The sequence below is a fragment of the Castanea sativa genome, chromosome 6 (genome assembly GCF_040712315.1).
Source record: "Castanea sativa cultivar Marrone di Chiusa Pesio chromosome 6, ASM4071231v1".
Taxonomy (NCBI): Eukaryota; Viridiplantae; Streptophyta; class Magnoliopsida; order Fagales; family Fagaceae; genus Castanea; species Castanea sativa.
The window spans coordinates 50851573-50874522 of NC_134018.1; the positions used below are offsets into that span (position 1 = coordinate 50851573).

The 22950-nt window shown below is 32.5% G+C and overlaps 1 protein-coding gene across 2 annotated transcripts; it reads right to left on the reverse strand.

Moving 5' to 3' along the window:
- Positions 1–208: 208 nt before the first annotated feature.
- LOC142640474 (GATA transcription factor 8-like) lies at positions 209–4392 on the reverse strand. 2 transcript variants are annotated; one of them, XM_075814593.1, is made up of 4 exons: positions 4158–4392; positions 3382–3478; positions 2513–2779; positions 209–1415 (listed from the first exon to the last, which is right to left on the reverse strand). In XM_075814593.1, exons 3-4 carry the CDS (start codon positions 2741–2743, stop codon positions 621–623), a joined length of 1026 nt encoding a protein of 341 aa, XP_075670708.1. In that variant the 5' UTR covers positions 2744–2779; positions 3382–3478; positions 4158–4392; the 3' UTR covers positions 209–620. The 2 variants fall into 2 exon arrangements, with proteins under 2 accessions (XP_075670708.1, XP_075670709.1); XM_075814594.1 differs by lacking the exon at positions 4158–4392 and adding an exon at positions 3875–4118.
- Between the last annotated feature and the right edge of the window lie 18558 nt (positions 4393–22950).

Below are 22950 nucleotides of genomic sequence, written 5' to 3' on the forward strand. Positions count from 1 at the left end.
AGTTTGAAACGTAACAAAAAGAAGTTCTAAAGTGCTCACTAAATACTATCAACTGTGCTGACAACCAGTATCAAATTATATAAAAGATTGAGTTCAGAAAAAGATACAAGCAAAAATAAAATAGCAAAAAAAAAAAAAAGGAGTATCTAAGAGAAGCTAGCAAGGAAGAAAAGGGGAGAAAATACAGTACTTTGTAAAGGCACTTGGGTCAAGCATAACAAATCTCAAATTCCATTACTCATCTCAGAATTTTCTACTACAAATGAACTGCAAAAAGAATTCCCTTAGAAAGGAACAAAAAGAAAAGAATGCAACAAGAAAAGAGACAACACAGACTTAGACACCTACTTACCTTAGGGACCTACTACCCATTACTGAACCTAAACTCTATTCTTAAACTTGCATTTTTGTCTACCCATTTTTAGTTCTCTCATTACAATCCCTCGTCTACTAAGCTAAAATAAGGTCATCTATTGCTCCTATTCCTCCCCATTCCACCCCTGTACAAAAAAACAATGAACCAAAGTAATGAATAACAGTAAGAGAAACGACATGAGAGGACAGAGGGACGCAGTGAAGAGAAGAGATTCCTGCTAGGAATACAGTTCTCTCATCCTCCCCTACATGTATTCCAGTGCAATGTTGCTATTTGCATTTGGAATGAGTTCTGGTGAGGCAGCCATCGTTGGCATATTCCCAGCTATGACAACCTTCTCGCCAGACTTGTTTCTCATTTCAATCACCTTCTTATGAGAATTGGAGTGCAATGATGGAACAAATGTTGGACTTGCTGCAGGCCGGTATTCAGGGAAGAGCCGGCCAGACTTGTAACGAACACCACAAGCATTGCAAAGCGTTTTGGGCCCCATTGGGCCTGCCCTCCATTGGGGAGTCTTGGTTATCTCACAATGCATGCATTTCCTCACTGATTGTGATGGTGGATTTTGATTTGCCTCCACGGGGCCTAGAGGAACTGTCAATTTGATTTTCTTTTTCTTCTTGTGTTCTGCATTGGCTTGTTTTGGTATCTTGATCAAAAGACGAGACTCTGCAAAACTCTCAGAATCTGAAGTGACTTTTGGTGCAAGAAATGGCTGAGGGGTCTCAGTAATAGAGGAGGTTGGAGAGATGAGTTGCATTGCCAGGCGAGGATTGAAGGTGGCAGGGCGTGGACGCTTGCTGCGAGCACGTCCACGTCTGCCAGGAGTGATGGTCTCTGGGCTGCGGGGCACATTCTTCTCCCCTGAGCAGGAGCTGCTGCTTTCAAGGACAGAAACCGGGCTGGAGGTCTGGAATTGTTGATGGGATGAATCCTTGTTGATGAATGACTCTTCTTTCTTCATAGTAAGGCTTCCACCAGAGAAGGAATCCTCAACAAAGTTTGAAAGCCATTCAAGCTGAATAATGTCTTCATACTACAGTCACAAAATAAGAAACAAAGCTGAATCAGATGAAAGTTGGACAGTCTGAGATTGTTTCACATTTATCCAACAAAATATCTACTCTGTAGTCTAGCTAGACCATTAAGCATCCAAAATAATATGTTGTTAATCTTTGACATTACACCAAGAACCCATCTTGCCACAAACTAATTCAAATTCACTCATTCCAAATTACACCAACTTTAAGTAAATTGTCGATTTCATCCCTAAAGTTTTTTTTTTTTTGGTCATTTTAATATTTAAACTTTAACATTCATGTCAAGTTAATCCTTATTGACGATAATAAATTAACACTATTCAGACTTAATTCGACAAAAAAAAAAATGTTAAAATTTAGGAGAGAACGTGACAATTCACCAAACTTTAAAGAGTGTAATTTAAATTTTGGCCTATGCATAGCTTCTAGATGGGGCCATTGCATAATTCATTAACCACCTATCAGTTTTGACAATTCCTTGTGAATACATTTGAACCGTGCCACCAAAGATTAAAAAAAAGCAGGAAGTTGTCACACATCAGATTTTTAAATTTTACACCTATAATTATTGTTGACAAATCAAAGAGGAAAATAAAATTATAAAAAAAAAAAAAAAGCCACACAACTTTGCACATGATTATAATTGACTTTTGTCTTTATTATAACTAAAAAATCACAAGACAAATCACGTGATTTCCATTAATTGCGCCACCACAGGTATTAAAAGCGTGGACACGACTATACGACTATACACGTTTGTCGTCGATTGGTTTTCCAAATGTGATTTTACAATTTAGACTCCCCACCCGCCAATAACGCTACCGAGAGTCTGAAACGACAAAAATATCCCTTATTTTTGTTTTTCTGAATTTTGAATTTTAAAATTTTGAAAAAGATAAGAATTCAAAAAAATTTGTGTCACATACCATGTATATACACTATACTACACCAAGTCTATCTACCTAGATTGTCCATTTAAGGTACACAACAACTGAAATAGGTCCCAGTCACGTGAAAAGACGCTGACACCCATAAAGTTACGTAATTGGTGTTGCGCGTGCGATAAGACTAGTTATTATTAATTATAACTCACCGGAACTGAGAGCTCGGCCGAGAGGTCCGAAGCGCTGTTGTTGGTCGAGAAAACTGAGTCGGAACCGGGGAGTGACTCGGGCTGAGTTTGCCAAAGGTTAGGGATTAACGAGTTGCAATCCTCGTTGGCTTGACCAGCCTCAACATCGTCAGCTGGAAAATCAAGCAAGTCGTCGATTTGGTCGAAGAAACTGCCGCAGTCTATTTCGTCCATGAAGTTTGGTCCGATCATTGTCCCTTGAAAAACGAACTTTTTTTTTTTTTGTTCCTGAGAAAGAAAATTTGTCAATTTGAGAATGTTAAAAAACGGTACAAGGAAGTAATAAATAGTGAAAACAAAATGATGTGGGTTTTTTTTTTTTTTTCCTTGGAGGGGGTTAGTGACAATGTAGTAATTATGAGGCCAACGCATGAAACAGTGTGGCGCATTTTAGCAACATACGTTAAAAAAGAGAAAAAAAAATTAAAAATTAAAAGAGTTACTCATTTTGTACCCTTCTTGATTTTTTATGTTAAAAAAAATTCTGTTAATTAAAAAAGAAAAACACGTCATTCAAGATGAGATGAAGTATTTTTCAATTTTCAAAAGTGGGCAACAAACACATGGGCGCAAAGTAGCGCCAGCTGGTCCCAGAATACGTCACATTCACTCTCACTCATTGCAATTTTGCAAAGTTGGGGTTGTGGTTTTTCAAATTAAGGGGTTTTTTTTTTTTTTTTTTTTTTGGTTTGAGAAAGAAAATGTAGGGAGGGTTTTGGTAATATTGTTTAATTAATTTTTTGTTAAGTGTTTCAACAATATTATACATGCTTTTACACAATTTATTTCGCAATTTCTTCTCAAACGGCCCTCAGTTTATGAATACTAACCTGAGAGTTTTGTGAAGGAAGCCGAGGAGTTTGAAATTTGAACTCTTAATTTGTTGAGTGTAACTGAAGAGGGGTTTGAGGAATTTTACTTTAAAACCTGCACAAACCAAAAACAAAATGGGTTATTTCTGTGTACAAATAGAACTCAAAATCTCCACAGTAGTGCGTTTAATTTGAACAAATAATGTAGCAGTGTTTGGTTGCTGAGTAACCAAGTAAAGAAAATGGGAATGGAATGAAATTGAATTGTGGGGGATTTCTCAAAATTTCATTTCGCCAAAGTTCCTGAATTTTGAAAATTACATTCCTTTTTCTTTTCATTTCCTCAGCAACCGAACAGTGAAATTAATTAGTAATGCTCAAACACCCCCTCCCCCCCAACCACCGACACTCAAATTCCGAAACTTAAACATTGCCGACACTCGGAAAATTTTGAAAATTTGACTCAAAACTTGAAAATGAGAATCCCCAAAATGCATAGCCAGAGCCAAACCTGAGGTCAAGAACAAAAAACACTCCCGCCCAAAACCAAGAAAGAAAACTTAGAATGAGTTTAGAAGAGAGCACAAGAAGAAACCCAATATTTCCTTCAATAAAAGAACACCCAAAAAAAATTTCAACCTTAAAAACAATAGGGACACAATAGCATATTATTATCACTAGGCAGTCCTAAAACAACCCCTATTCCTCCATTATAAACCTATAGAAGAGGAGAACTAGTACTAGCTCAATAGTAGAAGTTGTAGAAGTAGTAGCAGTAGTTTGTAGCTCATTACCTCCCAAATTGCAAAGAGAGAGAGGTAGAGAGAGAATTAGAAAGAAGAGGGAGAGAGAGGTTTGAAAGGGGAGAGAGGAGAAGGAGAAGGGCTAAAAAGGGCTGAGAGATTGTGATGGGAAAATGGTAGGTGAGCCTCTTCCTTCATTGCTAGCTGGCTTTTACTATCCCCCCTCACTGTCTTGATGTTGAAGTCTTCTCTCTCTCTCTCTCTCTCTCTCTCTCCAAACACCCCCAGAAAAAAAAAAAAACTCTCTCTCTCTCTCTCTCTCTCTCTTCTGATTACACACGGGTCCCACACGTCCACCGCTCTCTCCTCGTCCCACCACACCCAACTCGCCCTTTTTAATTTCTTTCACGGATTTTCACCGCTCTTGCTTTTTTTATTTAATTAAACGAAAACAAAAACAAAAAAGTTGGGTGGGTTTTCCTTTTTTTTTTCAAAGAGATAAAAAGTGAAAAAAAAAAAAACACACACACACAGACACAAAAACAGTGTGGGGAATTTTGCTTACTTTTTTTTTTTTTTCTTCTTCTAAGTTCTAACAACTGCTGATGCTTGCTGGTACTACTTTTATTTCAGTTTCTTGGGTTTTGGGTCTGTGAGACCGAAGACTGTTCACACACAGATATAAATGAGAGAGAGTAAAAAGAGAGAGAGTGGATATTATTTGTACCGTAGTAAGTACTAAATATAGACAGAGAAATGGGGTCTGAGGATTTTGTCAGGCTTTGAACCGCCGTTTGTTTCCGACAGACATTGTTTTTTACTTTCTTTTTCTTTTTGATGAGACCCTTTTCTTTTCTTTTCTTTTCTTTTCTTTTTTTACAGCCATAATCCCAATGTCAGAAACTCATTTTGAATTTCTGAATTGGCATTTGCCATTTTTTGTCAGAAAAAATTAAATTAAATTAAATTTTCACTTCTATTTGAGAGCGCGTGAGATACAGTACTAGGAGACAAAAATGGAGGTTAAAACTTAAAAATCAGAGTGGATACGATAATTTTAAATTTAAATTTAAATTAAAAATTCCATTTTCTGTTTAATTTGGTGTTTGGATTAACTTTTTATATGTAAAAGTTAGTAAAAAAAAAAATTTTGCCAAATAAGTAGATAAACTACTGTGTTAATCTGAAAGCATATGCTAGGTTAAAGGAATCACACAATATTGTACTCAATTTTGTGATATACATAACAAATAGAGCAAATTACCTATTATGCCTTTTAAGTTACCTAATTTTAGTATAACTAATGGGAAAATTTTAAAACTTCATACGTAAGTTAAAGAATATATTAGAAATATGATCGCTTAATCAATGACATGTTAGTTTACAACTTGTACAAAACAAATTTTGGTGGAGCTATTTTTGATAATAAACATTCGACAAGTCAAAGGGTGATTATAAGCAACTTGCGGAAGGTCAAGTTATGGCATCTTTGTTGGAAAGAGTTGCCCTTGCCTATTGAGTTGAAATGTTAAAAGCAATCGTTTTTTAGAGTAATCTTGATCGGTATCGAGATCGGAAGAAAATGTGCATGAGGGAGAGTTGGAGTTGATAATCACTGCATTATGTCGTAATGAAAACTGACTTTCTCGCTTCAGCCATATTATCAAAGATGCCAAATTCATTGCTAGAAAGATAGCTATAGTGTAGTTACTCCCAAGTACACAAGTTTGGAAATGGAGTCGCCCACATGTTAGCAAAGAAAACAAAACACTCTTTTAGTTTTATGGTCTAGATGGAATTTGTATGACCCAATATTGAATCTGTTCTTTGTAATGATATAATTCATCATTATTAAAACCTTTACATTCTTAATTCTTAAAAAATAAAAATAAAAAGTTATTCTACAAACTATGGTAACAGATTTTATGTCATAAAAAAAAATTAATGTTGAAAATCTCTCAATAACAATTATAGAATTACAAAAAAAAAAAAAAAAAACCATCATTTTTACAAAACTTTGGAAGTCAATATCCTTGTCTAAATGCCAAGTAAGGTTTGGGAATTTTTCTTTTTCCTCTTTGGTCCCTAATTATCAAAGTGTGATAATGCATATTATAGATGGAGGTTGGCCTCCACTTTACTTTACTCTTCTTTTATTTCTCTCTTTTTTGTTTTTATTTTATTTTAATTTTATCACGCCTCCACTTTCCTTGAAACTGCTACTTTGTCTACTTTTTGTTAGACCTAAGTTACCAAACGCACTAGCCGTTATATTTGGAAATTTAAAACGTAATTTGGCAACGTTTTAAGCATATGGCTACTATTGTCTTTTTCTTCTTTTTCTTTTTTTTGAAGTATTAACAAATGCTCTAAAATGAAATGTTAAGTATTGGTTTAGGAACTACTTTTAGAAATATTTTATGAGAAAATGATAAAACAATTCATTTTTTTGACATCTTTTTATATTTTCTAATTAATTTATAGTGTTAAAATCTTTTATAATATGATTTATTAACCATAATATTCAGGGCACCTGTTAACGTGATTTTTTTTAATATAAAAATAAAATAGGACAGTTTTTAATTTTTTGAGAAATATATATGGCAGTATTTCATTGTGCTCATCACATGGTTTTGGTAATTTTCAGGCTCTATCTCTACCGAAAGGTCCGAAACTAAAGGCAAACAATCTAAGCCTTTTTTTTTTTTTTTTTTGAGAAAATTTTAACAGCACCTTCTTCTTTTTTGGCTGAGAAACAGCACCTTAAGTTATAGGGTAGGCTAATAATTCACATATGCATAAGACACAGGTCTCACAAACTTTACCCAAAGCTGCAATCATAGTTGACTGTATCAAAATTACAAGGCTGCTTGCTATGATTCTTTCTTAAAAAAATGAAAAACGGAGGCTTATTAATTACTCCATTGGCATATATATATGAAGATTTCAAGACATATTCCGGAATTACACGTTATTGTTCTTTGGAAAGTGGTCAAAACCTTGAAAAAAATAAAAGCCAGATATGATGAAGCCATTGAGGTTGGCTCCTTGGTCTTTACTGTGTACAAAGCAATATGAGGATGTACTTTTTAATGTGAAATATTGTTTGTAAATGGTAATAAATTGAATAAAATAAAATATTGATTAATACATGACAGGTATATATATATGTTAATAAGAGTAGGTAAGAGTCTTGTAACTCAATTTGGATTAACTAATGGTTTTAACAGCGACATCTAGACTTTAAATTTTTGTTACTTCAACTATCAAAATTTAAAAAAGAGTGCAAATTAACATACCGTTTTTTTTTTATATACATATATATTATTAAAAGCCAAAATTTAGAGAAAATTCAAATTAAATTTCAATTGTATTCTCAATTTTGTGTTACATGTCCTATCTAATTTTTAGTTTTTGTATCAAGTGAATTAATGGTGTAAAAATCAAAGAGTCCAAATATAATTAGACACTAAATTAGATTTCAATTAAAATACAATTTTGAGCCACGTATCCACCTCATTTTTTAATTCTTGTGGCAAGTTAATTATTAAGTGTAAAAACTGAAGATTTTAAATATATAGCTCGAACCACTTAAAAAAAAAAATGTATAATTTGAATTATGTAATTATGATTATTTTTATTCGTACATATACACGAAATTACACACTAATAATAACTTAACAGTAATGACATGTTGTAATAAATAATCAATTTAGCACAAGGTTTTTTAGTTGTTGTATTTAATCACTGGATTTGGAGTAATAAATTGTGTACTGGGGATTCCGAGTTAATCTGTATATAAATGCAATAACAAATCTTTTAGAAGTCCAAGAGAATTCTCGCATATATTTTTGTATTGTGCTCAAAATATATAATATGCTCTAATTCTGAAGTCAAACTGAAATGCACGATTTTTTGTGCAAGTCGTCTGTATTTGACTAAAAATGGCTACACCGCTTATCAAAAAAATAAAAAGGCTACACCGAATTGCATAGCCAGCCATTTTGAATTTTTAACACCACCTATTGTTACAAAAGCAAAAACGATGGGAATTATTATTATTATTATTAATGAGAAACTATGTTCTCATTTTGACACCGCTAGATCGATCTTAATTAAAACATTCACAACCGTAGAGAAGAGAAGTGGCTTAGGTTAATTTACAATTACAAATGAGAATTTATGATAAATTAGGCACACCAACCTATGTCAGTGCCGTTGATTGTTCTTTATAACTAGCTACTACAAACAAAATGAAGTATGAGCGAAGGAAAATTGTTGATGGCACATGAAATTCATGCAAGTTCGACGTAAATGCAGGAAATTTAAGTCTAAGCGCAATAAGTGTCGCTAATTTAGGCAATAATACGAAAGCAACCCTCAATAGCAAATTCTCGAAATTTGTCTATCACATACCAGCGGAAAATGTATATAATTGCGAGTAATTAACAATATTAATTAGTATATCTTGGGAGCAAGGTCCTCTCATATCATATTGTTGTGGTTTTAATAAATTAAATTTGTGATGAGAACTGCTATCCATTTGAGATGAGGAACTATTAATCTCGAGATATTGAATAAATCTCAATACATTGAACGATTATATTGTCATGGATGAAAAAGTCCAAGTGTAAAAACTAAAAAGCTCTCTCTTTCTCTCACTTTTTTTTTCCAAACCACTATCACATGAGTAGATGATCTCTTTAAGGTCAATGTTATGTGTATAGACTTTGGTTCAAATTATACCTAATATAACTTTTTACAATAATTCATGCTCCATTAGTTTCTTTGAAAAATATCTTGGGTGTAAATTTCACGCATGTGTCATATGAAATACAAAACCAACAATATTTCTCATACGACCAAATAATCATGTAATCCATGATGCAGTGCTGTTTTAGTCCAATTTCTGTTGGGTTATTCTACTCAAAATAAATATCCATAAAAATAAGAATTTTAATTAATCCTAATTTTATGTTTACTTATTTAATTTGTTTTTGTCCATTTATTCCATTCCATGAACGAGACTTTTAAAATCCCCATGTTTACCAATTTCCTTGTTCCTTTTACTTTCCCTGCAGTAAATAGGTTATTGTGAAGGAAGAGAATACCAACTGATTTAAATTATTCAGAGGTGACATTTTAGGCCATTAACAGAAAATAAAAACAAGAAAAAAACCATAACAATGCAACAAACAAATTTTTATTATTGTAGACTGAAAGCAACGATGCATTCTGTCAATGCAGTCAACACAGTTTACGCGAGAGGAAGTACTTCGAGCTGTACGAAACTCTCTGTGCACCCCAATCGTTTACCATCATTTTAATTTAAAATGAGCTATGCTACATAATAATAATAATAATAATAACTTTTTTTACATAACTTTTTTACCTATCACTAAAAATTTGTCACATCAACAACTGATAATTTTTTTGTCAAATTTTTTGTACCTATATATTTTCTCATTAAAAATTCATAATTTTGATGAACTTAATGCCAGCACAAAATTTTTCACATATTTTTTAAGAGTGTAACAAATTAAGTAATAATAATTTAAAAGTAAATAAATATAAATCTTATAATTTAAAAATAACATAATAAATTATGAAATTTTAAAAATAATAAATTAAACTTTCTATAAGTAAATAAGATGTCCAAACACACCCTAAGCATTAATACAATGTCGATTTACTCAAATGAATCGTAGTTAACTTATTACCTTGTGCAATTATAAAATTTAGTTTATTAATTTTTAACTATAGAGTTTAATTTCTTAGTTTAAATATAAAGTTTAATTTATTGCATTTTTAAAAGAATGTAATTTTTTTTTTATAGATATAATATGATTTTAATTTACAGTGTCAATTTTATGATGATTATTTTTTTATCACATGCCAAAATACCAATTAGTTTATGTTATAGATTAGATTTCAAACTCTACCTATAGCATGGGTTTCATAATGATTGTGTTTTTTTTTTTTTACCAATTGACTTAATTGAAACTTACATTAATTTGTATTTAAAAAAAAAAAATTTTGAATAACATAGTAGGGGAAAATGGGCTTTTGTCCTTGTTTTAAAACTATTGAGTACCGTGTCTCTGTTTTGTCTATGCATATTTTGCCACTTAATTTTTTTTTGAAAATTTAAGTGAAACTTGATATTAACAATGTCAAGCTTCACTTAAAAATATATATAACTCAATTTTGAGGATATTGAGTTTCATACCAAACTTAATTTTATTCTGTTAAATAGTTTCAAAAAGGAATATTATACCAGATATTTTAAAAAATAAGAGTAAAAGCCAATTTTTCCCTCTAACATAGTATATAAATATAGGGCCCTCTCTTTTGGCTGATCCTCGCAACGTTGTGACTTGTGAAGTATCAGACAAACTTGCTTCTATTTGAAACAACTTTTAAAGGAGTCACCTGCCTGGCAGCTGCGTGGCATATTTGGAAATTCAAATGAATTCCGGGGCAATAAAGACTTCGTATAAAGTGGAAAATATGCAAAGCTATAATTGATTACATAGCTGCTGGGTTCAACTTTTTGACCATCTTACCCTTTACCATCTTTATCTTATTGCCAATTAAATCACATCACTTTAGTGCGCCACAAAGTTTGATACAAAATTGGAAAGGCTTTATTAGCAGCAAAATTAAAAGTTTGTAATAAGTGGGAATTAAAACTATATAAGTTTAGGCAAGCAGCAGCCGCCGTCATTGCTCCACGGCGCGAGCCTATACGGGAGAGGTGGAAGCCTCCACCCGCCGGATGGTTCAAGGTAAACATAGATGGTGCAACGTTTAAAGACGTAGGGCATTGTGGGCTGGGAGTAATAGTTCGGAATGATGAAGGAGAGATCATGGGTGCAATGTCGAAGAGGATTCATTTCCCTCTGGGAGCGTTAGAAGCTGAAGCCAAGGCAGCGGAGTGTGGTGTGCTTTTTGCATGGGAGCTGGGGCTTAGAGAAGTCATTATTGAAGGGGATTCACAGGTGGTCATTCATGCCCTGTCTACAGAGCAACCTGCCCCCTTATCAATCCAGCAGCTCATCTCAGGGACTAAGACATGGTTGCCAAATTTCAGATCCTGGAAGGCGCGTTTTGCACGAAGGGACTGTAACAAAGCAGCTCATTTGATGGCTAGACATGCTAAGGAAATTGAAGATTGTATTATTTGGGTGGAGGACACTCCCCCTTTTATTGTATTTGAAATTAACTCTGATGTAATTTCTCTGGGTTCTACCCAAGTTTAGTGAAATTTGCAAACTTCCAATCAAAAAAAAAAAAAAAAACTATATAATAAAAGTACATTCTTAAAAAAAAAAAAGAAAAAAAGAAAGCTAGATTAATAAAAGTGACTTCACAACTGAACCATGTGTTTGGTTTATTGGGCCTCATAGAAATGATGATGGGCTTCACTAACAGTCACAGACCCTTTTATCTTCTAGCTCCTCTCACTCTCTTTTCGCTAACTTCATTTGTACTCTTTGAATCAATTCCTTGCAAAATACTCACTCTCTCACTCACTCTTACTCTAAAAAGTTCAATATTGAAACTTGAAAGGGGATGTAGCTCATGCAACCCATTCTCTCTTTTTTAACTAACTTGGATTGCACTCTTTGAATCACTTCCTTACAAGAGACTTCTCTTGCTTTCAAAAAAGTAGATTTAGGTAAACCCAATTATTTTTTATGGTAGTCGGATTGGGCTTCATGGACTATTATTATATGTTATAGTAGTTGCCACCACTTGCCACAACCAGAGACAAAGAGCAGGTTCTTCTATAAACAATGGGGTTTCTTTGGCCAACAAGCTTCTACTTTTTTTTTAAAATGTACTTAGAGTTAATTAGATAGTAATAATGCATTAACCTGAAACAGTGCTATGAAACTTGATATTTCTATGGCATGACCATATATGTTTTTTATGATTAAGCAAAGGGTCGGAGTTTGTAGCTGAATTGACACTTTTTCATGATTAGGGAACAGAGAAAAATGTTTAAGTTGTGGAATTAGCAACATATCGTAACTATCTCAAAAAAGAAAGAAAAGGTTTTTAATGATTAAAATGTGGTTTGTTTTTATCAAAATGGTTTCATTCAGAGTAATTCAATTTTGATACTTTTCTCGTTTGTATATATGACATGCAAGTATGCATTAATATTATAACTATAATAATTAACCCCGGGGGGGGGGGGGGGGGGGGCGTTCATGCATTAATTAAGATTCTTGCAATTAAATTCATAGACAAAAAGTTTGAATATATCAATCCCTATTTTTCCTTTAAAATAGAAATTAAAACCCATTTTAATCTTAATTAATTATGAAGGAAGTAGACATGTAGAGAAGTAATTAGCCGATGTTGAGGCAAGCACGTAGAAGAAAACAAAAGGAAAAGCAATTAAGCAATAACACCGACGAAAATGTACGTAGCAAACAACAAACCCTACATAAATAGTATATGATAGTGATGACTTTGAATCTAGAAAGTCAGAACCCATCAAATAGGACAATCATATAGTCATTGTCTAAAACCCACACACACAAAAAATTAAAAAAAAACAAAGTAAAATTTGTATTTTGTTTAAACAAGTGATGCTGATTGTGCCTTATAACCTTCCTTGTGTCGGTCATGAAATTGTGTCCATACTTCTAGTACATCTAGGAACAAAAAATATTTAAAAAAAAATAAAAATCACATGCTTTAATGCCCTAAATAATGGGGTGTACATGCATTTTATGAGAAAATGAATATTGTGGCAGTATATAGATCAAATCACATTTCTATCACTCGTATTCTCTTAATAATAGAGACAATATTGAAGTCATTGTAGCTTTGATTAACAGCAAATCCCATTAGACAAGGACTTGGAATTCATTGTCTTAGCTTCATAAGCTCGTTTTGGTCGATTAATATTTCTGAACTATTCCAAATTAATTATCTTATAATCTTACTTAATGAACATACACTATCCTATCAAAAAATAAAAAAATAAAAAAATACACTAAAATTCAATAATAGGAAGTTTATTGTTGGTCATTCACTGTCCTCTAACAAGGGAGCTTTGTGCCTCATTGCCTCTCAAGTGAATCACACGCTCCAATTGGGCTTCTCCTGAAAGTGTTAATGTACCACGCGGCTATAATATATAGTTGGTACATTTTTATATTTGTATAACATGTTGGTTGTCACGTACACATGGGTTTGATGTGCGAAATGACTCCGTAACCTTCCTAATACATCGTGACAACAAGATCAACCTCAAACATTTATTATACTAAATTATTTTGGCATGAATAATATTAGAGTTCATAAATTTTTTTCTTCTAGGTTAATAGTATGTTATATAATACGATAAGTTATTATTGAAACAATATTACTTCTTCTATATGTACCTATTAGTTTCAAGTTCATTAAAGAAATTACCAAGAAACATATCTGGATTGAAAAATGACAAATGTTGTTAAAATTATGATTTTTTTTTTTTTTTTGCTAAATGAAAAAGGGAGTCTTTGGATGGATTCATCAACCTCATGTCACTTGACAATAAAGGTAATACCACGTGTATCATCAAAGCCTAAATGTGATTATAGTTGTGGGCACAATACATATACATTCATTAAAACACCACTGCTAAAACCACTCATAGTAATTATTGGTTATAAGTTTCAAATTGGCTACAAAAGTGTAGTAGAGTAACCTTCCTGTTAGCCAGTTCCCTTAATTGTTACGCAATTCAATTTTGTACTATGTAGTTCTCGCCAAATTTACAGTAGGTTTCAGTTTCATAATAACGTTGTAAGTTAGGGCTGATGTGGCAGTATCCTGCGCAAAAAGCGGGGGTATCATGTGCATCGTGCGTGCTAGGATGTAAGTTAGGACCATGTTAATTTAGTGGGACCCAATTCGCATGTTCAAAGCTACAGTGTACACGTTAGGCAACGTGGCAGGCATAGATTCACCGTGTAAACAGTGGAGCCCACACAGCGAATCAACCCCACAATTCCAGCTGTGTATGTGTATGTATGTATGTACTCTCTCAGAACTCACAAGAAGAAGAAGAAGAAGAAGAAGAAGATGAAGCACGCGACGTGGGGGCACCGGTCACGTGACTTTGCCTTGGAATTTTCGAATATGTGCTTACACAATGTATTTAGTATTTTTTTTTATAACTTTTGTCAACTTGGTCTTATGATTCTTTGCCACGTTAGGTTCTGCTGACTTTTGTTGGACGAAACTGTCCCATCCCAATTAAAAAAAATAAAATTACTAATATATATGCCTTTTGGTCGTGATTGAGATATTTGGGAGATGCATCATGTGGTTGTGGGACCAAGAGGACCAGGCTTTTGTGGGACCCTTTGTTGCACAGCCGTACAAAATAAAAAGGGGTGTTCGGGACAAATTGTGATCTGAGCCTGAGGGACTTTTGTGGGCCATTCCGAGTATGGACTGTAGTCCAAAAATCAGTCCCCAATCTAGGCTAGGAGAATTATTGTCCAAAAACAGCAGTTGTCAGCTGTTAATATATTAGTCCAAAGTGCAGTAGTTAGAAATTATAGAACTTGGAACTTGGAAGTTGGAAAGTGTAAGGCTTTCTTCGGTAGCAAAAAACTTCTTAGGCCCACCGTCAATTTCACATTCATTTGTGGTGATTGATCTTGAATCATTAAAAAAAAGTGGCAAGTTTTTGTAAAAGTGACACAATAATGTAGGATGTAAAATTTATTGTGATCTTAAAATAAGTCATTTAATAAACTCTAGAGGTAATAGCAAAGAAATTTAAGAGATCGAAAAACAATAAGAAAATGTGTGTGCGACAATGTCGAAGTGCATTAATTAATGTTGAGTTATTTTATTTTATTATAATTTATCAAAATTTTTGATAAAATTGACAGCATTTAATTAAAGAGGCATTTGTTTATTAGTTTATGCTATTCTAGTAGAACTTGTTCAATTATTCCTAAACAAGTTCAATCGAGCAATGGTTAACATATGTTGAATATATCTATGATAAAAAATGGATCAAATTATTTATAAATGCTTTGGTGTTTACTTAATTATAAAAAACATACTTATGACTTATTTATAATATAAATCGATCTTAAATCCAGTTTTGATTCAATTATTAAATATGAAAAACTCAAATATTGTGTTATTAAAATGTTTTTGAACTCATGAGTATGAAACATGATTATATATATAAATATATATATATATATATATATATATATGAAAATATACTGATATAAATTTTTTAAAATAGTCATAGTTTTTGAGAAAATTTTGAACCCAAGTTCTAATCTCAAACTCAACTAGCCAAAAATTTCTGTTTGGGGCCAAATCATTGCCTTTCAAAATTTCAATGATTATATACAAAAGTTCTTTAGATTAATGAGTATACAAAAGAACTTATCATCTTTCTTGAGGGTCATTAGACAAGTTCAAATATTTTAGGAGGAACCAATAGTCTAAATTTTGAATAACCAAATTCAAAAAAATAAATAAAAAAAATAAAATTACACCAAGGTCCGTACTGTCTGTCACCATGTGTCAACCATCAACACAATGCCGCATCACATCAGCGCTAAGGCCACATTAGCACAGCTCACGTCCACCAGACCTTGAGGTTAATATGGATGGGGCCTTCTTCATGCAACATGTAAATGCAGGTCTCATCGATGGTAATTATTAGTGACACTGATGGCTAGGTCATTGGTGCATGTACTTTGTGAGAAAGTACGTCCTATTTATACTGCTGATCAATAGGTAAAAGCGATGGTTGTTTGACATTCTGTGCTTTTTGCAGTACTGAAACTGTGAAATAGGAATCACGAATGCTGTTTTTGATGATGACTCATTGACTATAATTAGGGTATTGAAGGACGCAACAAGTATGCGATGGTGTGAGTTTCAGCAAGTACTGAGAAGACAGTGTAATACTGTAATGTAGCAGCTCACGAACTAGCTCGTTATGCTCAAGTTTTAGTTTATTCTCATCTGATCTGAACAGTCATTTTCTCTTCAAATAATGTCGGAATGAACTTGGTGGTGGCAACCTATGGGCTCCAAATGAATTGACAAACGTTGTGTTGTGGGTTTGTTTTGTTTTGTTTTTCCAAGAGATTGTAATTTTAATGCGTAGAGAAAATTTTATGAGTTGTTAAAGACACGACAATTGGCACACTAGAGATACTACATTTGTAAAGAGACCAGAACGTGAGAAACTAACATTTCCTGTGGTAGTAATTGGTAGGTGAAGTAAAGATCATGTGACATTAATTGAAGAAGTTATTTATAATCACTATTTAACACTATGACAAATTGTTCGTTCGAGCCAACAAGAGAGCTAACTGCTGGTATGCAGATTTGGTTGTAAGAGCATTCACAGCAGTGGAGTTAAAAATTTAGCAATTTAGCTCCACCAAAAATTACTTTATCTATTTTACCTACACACATGCTACATCAGTGGATCTATTTTAGCTTTTAACACAATAAAATAATATAAACATCACAATAAAATAATATATCTACCACAATAAAATAATACATCTCACTATAATAAAAACACCACAATAAAAAAGTAATGTGAACGCAAAATAAAAAATTAATTTTTTTTTAGCTCTCATGAACAGTGCACATCTATAGATAGATGTGCAGAAGAATGAGCTAAAAAAAATAGATTGCTATCGCATGCTTCTTTTTGGTGTTTTGGTGGAGCTAAAATAGCTATATAGCTATTTAGCTCCACTGCTGCAAGTGCTCAACGTGTGTGAGTTTCAGGTTTATTGGAAAAAAAGAAGAAGAAGAGAGAAATGTGGAAGGAATAATTGTCGAACGCTTAAATATAAATAGATAACTCATTCTCAAGAAAATTATACCATTTTCCATTAACTTGTTGTTATAGAAATCATTATATTATAATAGTGATTCCTTGGAGATTTTCTCGAAGTTCGGAGGGCTTTAGAATCATGATTGTAAGTGCTTCCTTGTAATTTTGTCACTCAGTTTAATCTTGTTTATACAGGTTTATTTTATTTTGATTCAAGTTCTCATATGTCAATCCCATTTGATGTATAATGTTTTGACTTCAATCTGATTTGGTGTTTAAAATGTTTACTTAGGTTATGATCTATTTTTTGTCTTGCTTGCAAACAAAGTTTTTGTGGTCATGGATAAATTAGCTTCTTGGAACTCCATGTCGACTTTTGATCTTACTTAAAAATTAGTCCGAGTACTTGTTAACTTGTAAATTAGTTTACTTGTATGCTTTTCCATATTTCATTGTTATTTACATTTCCTCCTTCGAGCATTAAAATTCCTCTTAATTAATTAAAATTTCACTTAATTAAGGCAATCCTGAATCACATTCCCTTAAACATGAAGTCAAATAATCCATTTAAGTATGTGGTAGACGCTATAGCTTCAGCTTTTTCATCAACTGATTTTCAAATCTACTTGGATATCTTTGATATGGTGAAATTAAGAGAAACTTGATTACACAACTATTGCTTCACAAATGTAGTGTTCTCGTCTCTTAAGACCCTCTTTAGGTGAACTTATAATGTCCATTTCATATCCCAACAAGTAGAACTTGAATTGGGGTTAAAACAAACAAGTTATTAGGTCTTTTACGTTATTGATTGACATAGTCTCAATAGGCCAAGGTTGCTATCGATGCTCGACCGATTTGTTGAGATCACAAAAACTATGCTTTCTTGATATGACCTAATTTTGAGATTTTGTTTTAATCTTAAATTACAAGTCTAAGACACAACGTATAATTCTCACCCAGATAGTTTACCAATACTAAAGCATATGACCTAACAATATCTATGAATATAACATGATATTCTTTTTTTCACTACACTTTATACATAAAGTTGTTGCTAAAGACACATCGAATAATGGAAAAATCCGGGGGGTTTTCCCCTTTCCCATTTCAAGCCAAATTGGTGGACAAAACAAAGTGGATAATGTGCATTTTTAAACTCTCTCGAATATTTATTGTAGTAAACGATTCACTGCACAACACTTGTTACTTTTAGAAACCCCCACTTGTCCTCTTCTCCTTCTCTTCGTTCATGCATGTAATTCCTTTATTATATTGAAGTCAATCATCCTAGCTCATCCATCAGTCCCATCAGCCCAAACAGAGAGATGGAGAGAAATCAGACAATATACAACACCTCATTACCAACACAGCTTTCGCTGTCTTCACGCAAATCAATGGGCCTGTAAATCCCACCACCTCCTTTAGTCTTAGCTCTTATATATTTAGTATATACAAGGGTTTGAAAATGGTTTTATATATATATATATATATATATGTGTGTGTGTGTGTGTGTTGTATAGTGCCATAGTCATGGCAGCAAGTTTGAGCTTTCAGTGACCAGAGAGCATGTTCAGTCAAAATAAGAAAACAAAGTGCAGCATTTTAAGCTTAAAGTAACAGTACTAGCATCTAGCAACTTGAATTCGTGTTAAGCTTAAAGAAATTTTAAAAAAAAAAAAAAATCTAAAGACAACATGCACTTTTTTTAAAGAAAACTTATTCACAAAAAGATCTCCAAACTCAAATCTAAATACTTTAATGCACTTTCCCATTCGTATATATATATATGTGTGTGTGTGTGTGGGTTGTGATTCATTTATATAAGTATATAAACATGAATTTCCTTTGTCTTTTTTTGGCTAAAGATTATAAAGAAGAATCTAGCTAGTTATAAAGTAACGTAGAGAGGAGTGACCAAGAAAGAGCAGGCTCCTCTCACTTACGGAGTTGAAAGCAAAAACATGGTCTCCCACCAGTGAATGCATTTATATTTTTGATACCCCACTATAGTTTTCCTATTCCACTACGCACCAATTGTAATACCACTCATCTCGTACAAACAAACAACGAAAAAGGAAGCACGTAGAAGCTAGAAAAGTACACACGCTCACGCTCACACACTTGGGATTTTTTTTTTTTTTTTTCGTGGCTTGTGAAGAAAAATATGGAAAATAAGAACTACCGGGTAAAAATCTTGCGTGTCGGTGCCGACGAGTGTCGGTACCGACAGATTAACCGGTTGTATCAGGTGGCACGGTGGATTCTTACCGGCTAAGGAAATAAAAGCTTACTGTGGACCATAGTCCCATGCATGACGATAGCTAACGTGTCGGTGCGTTTATTTTTGACTCTCGTGACTCCGTAACCCCAACGGCTTTCCGTTGTTCTCCGGATTATTTTTATATTCACTTATTTTTATTTTATGGGATATTTACTTATTTATTTGTTTATTTATAGATACGATAAAAGTTAAACTTATAGCATTATCAAGGTTAAAATGTAAAATACACTCTTAAAATTTTACATTTTAAAATTTCAGAATTTGAACTTTGCTTACTCTTTATTTATATTTTTCATTAAATGTTACATAAGCTTGCTATGAGTATTTAGTTTATCCAACAAAATGATCCCATATTATTTTTACAGCTTAAAATTTTTTTAATAATTAAAATGACATGACATAAAAAAAAAATGAACATAACATTATTTTATTGGATGAACTAAACATTTATGACAAGTTTATGTGGCATTTAGTTGAAAATATGAATGAGAGAACTGCTGGAGTAATTCTTAGGTACTCTCGGAGCACGGAGAATGGTGCTCCCTCCTCTCACATTCATGGTGGGGTCTACTCATTAAATTCATGATGGGGTCCACCATGAATGTGAGAAGAGGGAGCACCATTTCACTATACTCCGGGACTACCTAAGAATTTTCCGAACTGCTGATGTAAACAAAATAAAATTTCAAGCGGCTAAAATTTAAATTTTAAAATTTTAAGGTATAAAATGCAAACACTCACAAAATATTAAGGATGTAGTTTGCAATTTAGCCCATTATCAATGACACTTGATAGAAAAATATAAAAAATAAAAAAGTTTACTTTCCCATGCTTATATTTCCTTCAACCCACTAGGTATTAGTTAATCGTCACGCAGTAGGATTCCTTTGATTTAAAGGAAAACGGTATCCAATTTATATAAATTGAATAAACATGTAATAATATGTGAGGGAACAAAAAGAGAAATTTTAAAATTTATATTATTATTATTTTTTTATAATTTTAAAAGTGGTCATTCCTTTTCTGTTTATTTAGTGTTACTGAGACAAAACCAAAAAGAAAAATATTCATAAAACATGCTTTTGAATATTATTTTTTTTATTTTCCCAATCCAATACAAGTATGCAACCCAACCCATTATTGTGTATACTGGACTCCAAGATTTATAACTTACTATTATTTATAAGAAATTAAACCATTAGGCCAGTTATTACCTAAACTTTTATCCCCGGCCCCCCAAAAAAGTTATTACCCAATTTCTTTTGAATTTTTTTTCGAAAACATATTTTAAGAGTTTTGATCAACAGGCTGACACTTACTCATAATTTTGACGAATGAATGAAACCTTGAAAACAGAATGAATGTGACATTTTCATTTATTTGATTCTTCTTAAACCAATTTTGTCTTTATATACACAAAAATATAATACAATATTACAATCATTTCATTTTTTCATTATTCACTTTAATTAATACTTGATAATGAGAATATTACTTACCCCTAAATAAATAAATAAAAAAAAAAACCACCGTGCACCCTTAGTGCGATACTCACTTCATAACATAAATGTTTGTGGGGTACGGAGGATAAGGATTGTGATTTAAGTTTCTAGGAAGAAGCTCCATGTACATTTACACTTAAATTAGACTAGATTAAAATTTTTATCTTGTATAAAAAACAAAAAAAATATTTTGAATAAAAAAAAATATTTTTTTGTGATCTTTGAACATGCTCTCCTGTAAATGTAAGAAGTGTGTTGGATCCCAAAAAGGAATTAATAAATTTAGAAGCATGTGAGAGAACAACGTGATCATACAATTTTCACAAAACAATATCATGATTGTGATCTGGAAAATAATGTGCGCATTATATACACACCATTATATGCGCCGATAACAAGGATTAGATAGCGATGCTATCATGTGAGATTTTATTTAGAAAACAACATGAAATTTATTAAAATATTTTTAAAAAATCTTTGAAAGCCAAATAAGAGAAAGGAAAAATAATGAAACATTGAAATGTAGCCATGTGCCACGTGGGTGCCTCAATCAGTGTACACCAACACAACGTGGAGACAACAATCGTAATTTAATTTTTTTGGGATGTTGACGAGGGACACATTTGACCATGGAATGCAAATGTATGGATGTGTTTTGTGAGGGTATTTTGGGTATTAAGAATATAGGAGTTATTGGATTTCCTATTCAAAGGTACAAATCAAAGCCAATGTTGAAAATTATCTAACGAAGTGTGGCATCCCGCACCTCTTAAAAGCAAATTTTGGGAGACAATTCCTAGAACAGTGGGTGTTGTATTTAGTTAGTTAAGATTGAACCATGAATTCCCCACAAATTTGTGGCCATACTTTTTAATTTTTTGAGAAATGTTAATGGCACTGTATGGTGCTCGTTAAAAATGATTTATGGTGAAGTCTATCTAATAAAGAATTTGTATAAATTAATAAAGTAATTGAAAATATTACTAAATAAAACTCAAAAAGTTAACTTAATTGACTTTACACACTCTATAAAGTTAGTAAAAAATCTTACGTAAAGCAAAATAATTTGATATAAAACTATTTCTTAACGGGGCATCTTCTGACCATTAATGCTACCTTTCATTTTTTGGGGCCATTTCTAAAGCAATATCAATTTTGCTGTAGAGCCAAATTTGGCAGGCTGCAAATCTTCAAAAATTTGTCGGTAGTATTGCTACTATTGCACAATCTCTATAAACTTCTAATCAGAATTTTGAAATTTGAATGTTGCTATCCAAATATGTCGGTATGCATTATTGAATGTGAATATATGTAATTTTTAATGAAGCTAATGTAGAATGAAGAATGTAAATAAAACTATTTGAATGGATTAGGCATAAGAATCACTTATCGTGTTAAAGTACTACCCCATTCCGTTTGTTTCAATGTTAAAGTTTTCGGAAAAATTAGTCATACTTTAAAATGCATATCTATCTTATTTTTATACGCTTGGTAACAAGTAATAACCTTAAAAATGAGCTGAAAAACGTTTTTTTTTTTTTTTTTTTTGAGATAAAATTATTTTCGGAAAAATTTCACGTAAAATCACCACTTAAAAGTAAGTTATATTTTTATATAGAGTTTTTTTATTAACTAAAGATAGTTTTTTCTTTGGCCTATTTTTTATGATGCTATCAAATATTGAAAAACATTAAAAAAAAATTGCATATGATTTTCAAATGAAAATTGAGCTTAGTGAAAGAGGACTTGATCACAATCCTTCTTATGGTTTTATATAGTTTTATCAACTACACTAGTTAACACTTAAAACAAATGTTAAATTCAGAGTATGTCTAAGTTAAAATGGGATCAAGTACATTCATATTGGCTATTAATCACTTTCTATCTTTGAAATACATTTGCTACATGCACATCTTCAAGCAATACGATCCACACACCTTGGAGTAGGCTTGCAATATGGGCTCATAGGTTGGGGTCCTCTTGTTCTGCTTATGTTTTGGTGATCCAGTACCCGAAGGGCCCATTCTCTGGTGTTCCAACTTGGGCCTTCTTCTCAAGTCTAACCAATAAGTTCTTTTTAACTTTTAAGTGCTCTACATACAAATATTTACCAACGCAAACCAGCCCAGAGTGGAGCACTTAACTGGGCAACAGTGGAAAAAAAATGTTAATATTTTTATGTTGAATGTGACTACATTGTTTGTGAAGAATGACATG